Below are 10,500 nucleotides of genomic sequence, written 5' to 3' on the forward strand. Positions count from 1 at the left end.
CACACAATACACACGCCCGCACGTACGCACGCACGTACACACTACTTACGATGACGGGGTCGTTGTCGTATCACCCAGCAAACACATAACATTTTGAAAACATTTGCAAAAGGTAATAGTCAAAACATTTTCCGTATAACATTTTAATAATGTTATAGAGACGTTTTGAAACCATTTGCAAATGCAAATAGTCAAATAAATTCTCTGCATAACATGTTAATAATGTTATAGAAACATTCTCCGCATAACATTTTAATAATGTTACAGCAACATTTACACATATCATTTATACATTTGATTTGCACTTATATAACAGTTTTATAATATTATAGAAACGGTATACCAGCCATACGCTCAAATGACAGAGACGCAGCCATGAGCAATGTATTATATTATATGCATTTATATATGAATAATAATTTTATATCAGTTAATTTTTATAAATATATCAAATTATATTTTAAGATCTATCAAATTTTGTTTTCTAACGTTATGAAACAGCTCATAATTGTCATTAATTTTGAATAAAATATTCATTATATCCATTTGCATATGCAAATCATTTAGCAAAATGTTTCGCCCATAGATATCATATAACAACATTTTATGTTGTTATATGATATCTATGGTTTCGCCTGATTTCCAAAAAAAAGAGGATATGTGATCTTTATTGATTGGCGCTCGGTGGCGCTCCAGCTCGTTGCTATGGCCATGGCTCGGCTATGAGAGTTGACGCATAGACTGGTACTCGCTCCAACCCCATCCGTATTTCTGTGGATGGTGGGACCGTGGTAGGGGACCGGGAGAGGTGGGACCAGGCACCAGTCTAGTTGACGCATTCGTTTTCGTTTTCGCATTCGTTTAGTCATAGATACAAGGGTGTTGGACGCATTCTTTTTGAGAACGTTTTGGCGGCAAGATTTCTATTTGTTGCAGACGTCTGGAAGACATCGTTTCGTGAGTATATCTTATTTTAATCGTTTCTTTGATCAGGTTTATAACATATAGACGCTATTGAAACTGTAAATATAGGGTCGATGTACTGTGCTGCACATCAAAGCTAGGCATATCCAATGTGCAGCGAGTGCACGTTGGAAATGACGAACGAACGAATTATAACTATGATAGTATGAGTGAGTGAATCTTGAACGGCTATGACGCCAGCACAGCAGCACAGTACCCTAGATACAATTAATAATGTAACCCAACAAGAGTAGGGTTGTTGGGTACCCTACTCTTGGTGGGTTACAGTTACTAGTTAGCCCTACCAGGCTGTGTGACTAACGTCAATATACACAGGTCTTCTAACCCTAGCAAAGACCGTTTCTTGGAGCTAGCTACAGTATAGCTCTAGTACGTACTATAGCCCGCGTACAGTTGCCGCAGGCAACACACCACCCTGCGGTAACACACACGTACACCACCCTGCGGCAACTGTACGCGGGCTATAGTAGTTAGTACTAGAGCTAGCTACAGTATTGCCTATTGGCTATTGTACACGTACAGTACTAGTCCGCAAATGCAGACGTTATAACTCCGCTTTGCTAATCTGAGGGTGCAGGTTTATCACCATTACTGGGGTCTGCGTTGGCTCGAACTAGTACAGTACCCGTAACCGCCATTATCTAAATCACGGTTTTAGTGGCGCTTGCAATTTATAGTTTCTTTGAGCTGGTATGGGCATGTTACACATTTTAACAGTTTTATTTTCTAGGCTAACATTCACTTACACTTACAGTTCATTAGTTATTTATTCACAGTGGCTCGATATCGTGGTCCCGTAACCGGAGCGGGAGTTCTTTTGGCTCGTGCTCCGGCAATCCCAGAATTCATTGCAAAGTCATCAATTAAATGAGCATGTCCAGCGGAACACAGGAAATGGCTGCATATTTTGGTTTGATGGAATATCAAAATGCAACATTTGTTCAATACGATCATAGAGATTCACGGACCATTAATGCTGATAAGAAAAGAGTACCGAAACGAGTGGAAAATGCTAACGAAAATTTGAAGTATTACACTGCATGAACTATACGCCTGTGTTTTTGGAGGAAATCGGTTCTTGCAAGAGCTATAGGCACAGGGAATTTATGCCCGGCGCACACGTGAGTTATTTTACTCAAGTAAAATGACGCATGAGTCATTTTACTCACGTGTGCGGCGGATTTTCGTTGAGTAATTTGACTCATGCGTCATTTTACTTGAGTAAAATAACTCACGTGTGCGCCGCCAGTAAGAGACCAGATTGCATACAAGGTTTGTGTGCAGCCATTTTCTGCGTTCCGCTGAGAAATCCTCTTGATGACTTTGCAATGCATTCTGGGATTACCGGCGCACGAGCCAAAAGAACTCCCGCTCCGGTTATCAGAGCATGAGTTACTGCGTTGTTTATATGGTTTTTATACAGTGATTTCTTACAAACAAAAATGTTTTGTGGAAATAAATCTCACAATTTTTAGAACCTGCTTCAATTGAACACATTGACATAATAATAAAATTAGAAGAATAATTTAGATAAAAATAGAATTCGTGGCATTTTATTTTCGCTCGCACCGCGCGTATTAAGCACACTGGTGCATTGTATTATATACAGAGGGGTGTTCAGGAGAGCGAACGCTCGCCTTCTGAACAAAACTGCGCGAGCGAGCACTCGCAAGCTCCAGAGGCTGTTTGCGCCGCGCGCGAGTTGTTTTCAAGATGGCGACGGGCAATCTGGCGAATGCGAATCTAACATTTCTGACTTCAATTTGCAATCTATTTCAACTTCATTTCGTTATTCATTCATTCATTTACTTCTAAATTCAATTCGTATCAATATCGTCTTAGCTATGATTCCTGTGAGTCTTGAGTTTATTGATGCGCGATTAGCAAATATGTACGCGCGGTATCACTCATAGGCTAAATGCCAAAATGAAAAACGAAACGTCACGAATTCTATTTTTATCCTCCAATTATAGATCGGGACAATTCCCCTGTTTAGACGCATGTCTATTGAACACAGTTGGCATGTATACATCCCAGAATCTGAAGAGAATTCGGAGACGAAACTACAATAAGGAATGGATATTCAACAAGAGGAGGAATTCGTCACCAGTTCGTGAAAATAGTCCTTCATCATTTGATTCAGACATTACTGAAAATGAATCTACATACGGGAACGTGTCAGAGATTAGCCATGATAATGACACGGTTGGCGTCCATGATCAAGTTGATAATGTTAGCAGTGATGACCTCAACAATGAAGAACAGTGCATAGATGATGATGCTATGAATGTTGGCAGTGGAGTGCAAAGTGATTCAGACTCTGACAGTGAGCTAAGTGACGATGTACATGACACACTGGCAGAACAGTTAAAGGAATGGACAAATGAGTGCCAAGTGAAAGCTGCTACCGTTGACAAACTACTCAAAATATTGAAGCAACATGGACATCAGGATATTCCTGGCAGTACCAGAACTCTACTGAAAACACAAAGAACTGTAGAAATCAGAAGTGTTTCAAACATGGACTACTTCCATTTTGGCCTCAATACAATGCTCAATCGTTATTTGCAGAAAATGCCGAAAAGTTGCATCAGAGACGTGGACAGCCTAGTTTTGACACTTAATATAGATGGCCTTCCTCTATTCAAAAGTACAAATAGCTCTGTTTGGCCAGTTTTGTGTTGTATCACAAATATAAAACCTGTACAGATTTTTCCAATTTCCATTTCTGTTGGTAGGAGCAAACCAGCTACTTTGGACTTTTTGCAAGATACCATTGAAGATTTAAATATCGCTCTTCATGAAGGCTTTGCCTTTGAAGGTAGGCAATTGGGGGTATCTCTGAGATGCATTGTATGTGATGCGCCAGCAAGGGCCATGGTTAAGTGTGTCAAACTTTACAGTGGATACCATGGATGTGACAAATGTTGCCAACGTGGACATTTTGTTGGCAGGATGACTTACCCACGCATGGCACATTTAGAACTGCGAACAGATCAGGCATTCAGAAACAACAATGACGAGGAACACCATAGGGGAATATCACCATTTCTTCAACTGTATGGTGTAAATATGATTGATGACTTTCCTTTGGACTATATGCATCAAGTTTGTTTGGGAGTCATGAAAAAATTATTACTTATTTGGATAAGAGGCCCAAGACAGTTATGCAGGTTGTCAGCTGGTAACATCGCATGTATAAGTACACGTCTGGTCAATATGCGTCATAATATCCCAAGGGAGTTTGCCAGGAAACCAAGACGTTTGGATGAAGTGGATAGATGGAAGGCTACTGAGTATCGGCAATTTTTGTTGTACACAGGGAAATTTGTTCTGAAAGATATCCTCCCTGAAGCCAATTACAGCCATTTCATGGCATTAAGTGTTGCGATTTGCATTTTGGTTAACCATAAGCTTGTTGAAAAGCATAGGAATTATGCTCATGAGTTGCTGCTGCATTTTGTTAGCAAAGGTGGCCAACTATATGGGCGTGAGTTTCTTGTTTATAATGTGCATACTCTTCTGCATTTGACAAGAGATGCAGTTAAGTTTGGTGATCTCGACAACTGTGCTGCATGGAAGTTCGAAAATTATATGCAGCAACTGAAAAGAAAGGTAAGGACTGGCAAGAGTCCTGCTGTCCAACTGGTTAAGCGAATACTTGAGTCAACTGCTGCAGAGGGCATACAAGTTCAGCATCAGAAAATCTATTGTCGACATCCAGATAATGCATACAAAAGTGATGATGGAAAATATTGTGAAGTGGTTAGTGTTGCAAACAAGCAGGAATCCACTTATCGATGTAGAGTCTACCATAGTCCAGAGGCCTTGTTCATGCAACCGTGTGATTCGTCTCTCTTAGGATTCTGCAAAATCCTTGACACTAACTATGAGATGAAAATAGTATGTGCAACAACTCTCACTAGCAGATGCATTATGATACAGCGTGGCAGATATGTAACATTTCTTCCTCTGCTGCATTGCTACTGAGGTACGCATTGTCATATTGCAATAAAATGCAGGATCTTACGTGTTCATTTCATTGGTGAAGAATGCAAAAAAAAAGTATTAATTTGTCTGCAATAACCACATGCTTACACTTTACAGTGATACAGCATTATTGTCAAATTACAGGTATATTATAATTTTAGTATGTTTGCTTTTATCAGACAACAGTTGATCGAGATGCCGTTCACGGTAGTTGTCTTCGGCGATGAAACCGTGGATTGTGTTCCCACATCATGGCTGGAGAGGAAGAAGAATAAGGTGTGTAATTATGCAGTGTTAGAGTGCATTAGAAAAAGTAAATTGAACTTACATTGTAGTTTCAAATATAAAGGAAAATGGTTGGATGTACTCGCCCACTACACTATAATTGTTCATGAAGAAGAGCACGCTATCTTATTTCGCACTAAGATATCAGCATGCATGATTTTGTATTAAAAATGTAAAGCATACTCTATTTTTACAATGCTAAAGTAATACTGTACTTCAATTTTATATTAGACATGCCAATTATTTTGATGTGTAACTTGTTCAACATGCGTTATCATGGAGCTCCCGTTGGAGTGTAGTCGCCTATCACTCATGTTGAATACTTTGTTCAATTTCACAGCTGATGTGCTACTGGCCAGGTGGGAAGCAGGTGAAAAGGAGAATCGTTAACCAGGAGATTCCGGACAAAAATGTGTGGCTGGAACACGAAGTTAGGATCATAGGCAAAAGTGGTAAACATTTTATTTCCTTCAACTTTAGCACAACAAAACTGCACACTGCCTCCTTTTTTGTACTCTAAAATTACTTATTAATACAAATTATATTGTCACTGCAGATCGATCTATAGTTGAGAATAGAAGTCGTAAAGTCATAAATGTCCATTTGCATTATGGTGATAAATTAGATTAATAACTATGATTAATATACATGTAGTTTATACTTATTTTTTACATCTTTTTGTTTTTCTACAAGAATATCAGGACTATAAGACCGCTTGTATACGTGCAAAGAGGGCAGAAGAGACGTCTAACGTAGATTCCGATGAAGGGAAAAGACTGGGTAAAAATAAGAAGCCACAGCGGTACCAAAGCTCCGCATATGAAACAAGTGGTGATGATAGTGGTGATGGTACGTATAGTGTGACAATAGTTGTCTACTCATTTTGCTTCAAAGTGTCTACGTCACGAGAAAGTTTATTTCAACCGATTTTATTGCAAACTAACATCGTTTTTGGTAACAAATAATAATATAAGATGTGTGAAAAGGTAAGTTAGAAATATATCACATGCTTGTCGTATTATGAATACATATTCTACTTTGCAGATCAAGGTGTACACGTATCAGCTGAATACAATCAGTTAGAAATAATAGATATGCCCTCTGCACCAGAATTAGCTGCAAGTAAGCAAAATGAGTCCTCACTGGAAGACACCAATACACCTCGCCGGGATCTGCCTCGTAAGTCCTTAAACGATGAAGAAGGAAAAATAATTATAGTGCTTGGTGTGTAAATGTATTTTCACAAAAAATATAAATTTTAATGATCTTTCAGGTGATATTGGCAACAACGCGCAGTTGGCTTTGTCACAGACTCGTCGCCGGGATGTGTCGCGAGGCTGGCAGGGAGGGATGGGGCAGGCGGGGGAGGAGGAGGAAAGGGGGGCAGTAAGGAGCTAGAGTTCAGTTATTCTATTTGTTGGCGGAATCCATTGCCAACAAATGCATATCGAATTACAAACTTCTCACCGTAACTTCTGGTTGAACCCTTTCTCCGCCCCTCCATCTAGGGTGATACTCCATTGGGAGTGTTCCCAACTTTAATGTCATTAATGGTCATAATAACATATAAATATATATGTGGTCATGGTCATATATTAGTTTGTGGTTTAATGTCATTTAGGTTAGGGTTAGGGTTAGGATTATCAATCATTAATCATTAATGATATCAAATTTGGGAACACTCCTAATGGAGTGTTAGCCTCCATCTCTCTTAAATACTCTCTTGGTCTCCCCCCCCCCCTTCTATCTCCCTCTCTCTCACTCGTTATCTCTCTCTCTCTCTCTTTTAAGCTCCCTCTCTATGCTCTCTCTCTCTCTCTCTCTCTCTCTCTCTTTCTCTCTCTTTCTCTCTCTCTCTCTCCCTCTCTTTCTCTCTCTCTCCCTCTCTTTCTCTCTATCTTATCCTGTCCCCCCCACCCATAGAGATGAGGATGTGTGTACTTACACCATGTTTGTTCGCAGCTATGGCAACATCTCTCACTATCTTCTCATGCAGTATCGGTCGTACTGCATCATGCACCACCACCACGTCCGGCGGATCTGAAATGGCCGCCAACAAATCATGAATTTTCTGGCGAGACGGGGCTTCAACAAGAAATAGATTTAGGAAAGATTTAAATAAATCTTTCTCTTAGAATTTATGAGAGTATATTATTATGATAGTAAGTGCATAAATAATAGCATATACCTACAAATTTCTATAATCACGCATTCACGTTTGTCATAAAACAACAGTGAATTTCACATTTACCGTGCCGTAGGGCGTCAATCCCGCTGCGTATGGAGCGATGGCGGCTGTCTCCCCCGACAGTCACCTTCGTCTTCACGAACCCTTCCGCAGCGATGATGTCATGCGTCGCCGCGACGTGCTCCGTTGCCACGGCGACGATGATCGACTCCACCCACGCGATCCTACGAGTCGCGAGCGGCCGTGTCAATACGGGCGGAAGCGTGGAAATCGAAACGTAAGGAGAGAGAAGTACATACTAATGAGATATAGCAAACTTGAAGGAAAAGTTAAAAAATTTGCTTTCGCTCAGGGTAAAAATCATACTGCTTAAAGTGATTACGTCACGAATTTCGAGCACCATCAAGTAGTATATTTGTGTGTTATTTGTACAAAATAAAACGTATGAAAATACAATTAGTGTTTCTGTTTACTTTTCATGCTTATATACCTTCTTTATATGCCCTAATTTGCCGGTGAAAAACAGAGAGATGCCAGTATCTGAACAGTACTGGGGGAATAGTGTTAGACAACAGAAATTACCAAATCGTCTAGATTTTTGCAAATTTAACCAACGGAAAAACATTTTTATCAGGTGAGAGTTTGAGGATATATTTAGTAACGTTAGTTCTTACTTTTAATGTAAAAAAATGGGAATTTTTGTTTACAAATTTTACCATGGAAAATTCGTAACGTAGTCAATTTAAGCTGTTATATATAGACATTAGTCTGATTTTTATATATTAATATCATGTAAATAGTTAAGTATGTTTTAACTTTATTCTCATTTTATTTTAATCTTACTGCTAGTTAATCATCTTTATTATACTAAGAATAACGTAAAATGTAATCGTGATATTATAAATGGCCTTCCTACCTCTCAAAGCATTCTATCGTATAGGCGAGGACTGACCTGCCCTCTATGAGGCAGAATTGCTTCGGTACGGAATGCCGCATCCGCACACCATTACCACCGGCCGGAAGAACGACGGAAACTCGAAAGTCCATCTCACAGGTGGCGCCACCAGTAAACTAGCAACACTATATTGCTGTCAACAAGACGGGTTTGTGACCGCGAGTTTTTTCCTGATTCGGCAGAACGGTAGTGGTTTCTCGCGTGATGTCACGAGGACTCCGGTGGCATCTCAATCGACTCCCTGCTCACTGCCATCCGTTCAACCTTGGCCGCGTAGGCTGGCACTCGACGCGGCGGCCAATCCTAGCGTCTTCACCCAAGCAGCGATCTAGTAGCAGTTGTGGTAGCAATGCCTGCAAACAAAAAAAGGGGAAAGATAAAGGAATGCCTCTCTCTCTCGCTCTCTTTCTTTCTTTCTCTCTCTCACTATTACATGAAAAGAATAGCATAACAGAACTTGCAAACTATAGTATAGGCCAGGCCCTGTGTCAATCTTAAAGGAACAGTAGCCTCTAGGTTCTAGGGTTATTTTTAGCTAATTTAGGTTATAATTGCGCTACATAAAAAGTTTCATGGTTCAATCACCATTAGAAATATTTTTTTTAAATGTTTTAAAACTAACGACTACAGTTTGATTGCAACGACGGTGGCGCCACTCAAAGCGCACGATCTGAGAAGTTGCGCAAAACCACTTTCCAGCCAAGGGCTACAGACCGAGGGTATTTCTTATTTATTCATTTAAAAGCAAAAGGATTGTAATATCTTATAAACGACATATAGTTTCAGTTATAATATGGATAAATTTGCCCTAAAATGAATATCGTTCGGTTAAATAGCATTTAGGTATAAATATAATTGCACTTTTGTGATTAGCCCTCGGTCATTTACCTGCAAAATAAAAATGGAAATACGCAACTTTTTCAGGGTGGCAGCACGGTCGCGGGTGACATGGCGCCGTTCAAATTTCGTAGCGTTGATGTGTAAATAATTAATTAAGTATCTGGTGACAAATACATGTGGGTATAGACGATTTGTTATACAGTAAGTACAGTTGTATGCAGTAAAATCCTAGAGGCTACTGTCCCTTTAAGTGTCATATCTAATGTTCTAGAATGAATGGCATATGACCGAGGATGCGCCACAGCCATTTGGACCGTTTCAATAAGAAAGTCACTTAGTGATATGGTAAACAAAGACGAAATGTATTTACTACCAGTCCTCATGTCTATCTATTCCCTTTCGCCTATTATCCGTAACAGTTTACCGCATATATGAAGTTCAGATGCTCCTTTGCAATACACAATTTGACCGCATGCAAAACTTGTGCACAGTGGACCCCACAAAAAGACACTCAGTTCTTTGAGTTTCTCTATCTTTCTGCAAGCTTGAGCATAGCGTCAGCGGAGCTCATAGGGTCTATGTCCCCCAGGGTACTATCGGAAGGTACCATGGGTACGGTTCGATATATCGGAACGTACCCTGGTAACTATTAGGGCTGTAACGATACACATACCTCTCGATTCGATCCGTTCTCGATATTAGTTTCGATATCGATTTGATTCCTTCGATTCGATTCCCAAAAATATTGAAGTGTTATTAACCAACCATTTTTACCAACTATTACATTCATGCTTTTTCTTAATTTTATATAACAAAATCACTTTAAGCAGATAATTAAAGAATTATGAGAAATTGCCAATGGATACTAATGAGTAATGGTGAATATAGGCAAACAATTATAACCAAACATTACCTTTTAGTAGGTAGAATAAAAAGTCAAAGAATACCATTCTTGGTATGCGTTATCGGCAGTGGCTACGGGTACGGTAGCCGTATCTTAATGTCTCGAGGCTACGGGTACACTACAGGAGTCCATTCGCTTTCATACTTAACGAGACAAAGATGGCGGCGGTGGCGCCAGATTTCGAAATAACGCCTTGGGAAATAAATTCACGATTTGAGAGTTTAGATGAGGTAGAACTAGTGATGTCACGATCATCGATTATACTCGATCATCGGTTGAACAGTGGCTCGAAAGAGGGAAGGAGAGTGCGCCGCGACGAGCCGCAGACACTCCGTGCCATGCATCATCTCATGC

General features: G+C 39.9%; 2 protein-coding genes across 2 annotated transcripts; one reads left to right on the forward strand and one right to left on the reverse strand.

Moving 5' to 3' along the window:
• Positions 1-831: 831 nt before the first annotated feature.
• On the forward strand, positions 832-6,593 carry LOC106816884 (the record flags this gene model as incomplete). Its single annotated transcript, XM_014821526.1, is given in 6 exon segments — positions 832-957; positions 5,154-5,250; positions 5,600-5,711; positions 5,953-6,108; positions 6,304-6,438; positions 6,533-6,593. Coding segments are annotated over 5 exon segments (545 nt in total), but the record flags the coding sequence as incomplete, so codon positions are not given.
• A 560-nt stretch (positions 6,594-7,153) lies between these two features.
• On the reverse strand, positions 7,154-10,068 carry LOC106816883 (isoprenoid synthase domain-containing protein-like). The gene is made up of 4 exons (XM_014821525.1): positions 9,916-10,068; positions 8,364-8,755; positions 7,511-7,671; positions 7,154-7,299 (listed from the first exon to the last, which is right to left on the reverse strand). The coding sequence occupies exons 2-4, from the start codon at positions 8,492-8,494 to the stop codon at positions 7,154-7,156; spliced, it is 438 nt and encodes a 145-aa protein (XP_014677011.1). The 5' UTR covers positions 8,495-8,755; positions 9,916-10,068.
• Positions 10,069-10,500: the final 432 nt, after the last annotated feature.

The sequence above is a fragment of the Priapulus caudatus genome, unplaced genomic scaffold (assembly GCF_000485595.1).
Source record: "Priapulus caudatus unplaced genomic scaffold, Priapulus_caudatus-5.0.1 Scaffold1519, whole genome shotgun sequence".
Classification (NCBI taxonomy): Eukaryota; Metazoa; Priapulida; class Priapulimorpha; order Priapulimorphida; family Priapulidae; genus Priapulus; species Priapulus caudatus.

What these genes read in the sequence shown, in the direction of transcription:
- LOC106816883 (XM_014821525.1), bottom strand. Translation starts at nt 8,494, where the DNA reads ATGGACTTTCGAGTTTCCGTCGTTCTTCCGGCCGGTGGTAATGGTGTG. An exon ending in ACGATAGAATGCTTTGAGAG is followed by an intron (nt 7,672 to 8,363) that starts GTAGGAAGGCCA and finishes CGCGACTCGTAG; the next exon opens with GATCGCGTGGGTGGAGTCGA. An exon ending in GATTGACGCCCTACGGCACG is followed by an intron (nt 7,300 to 7,510) that starts GTAAATGTGAAA and finishes CGGCCATTTCAG; the next exon opens with ATCCGCCGGACGTGGTGGTG.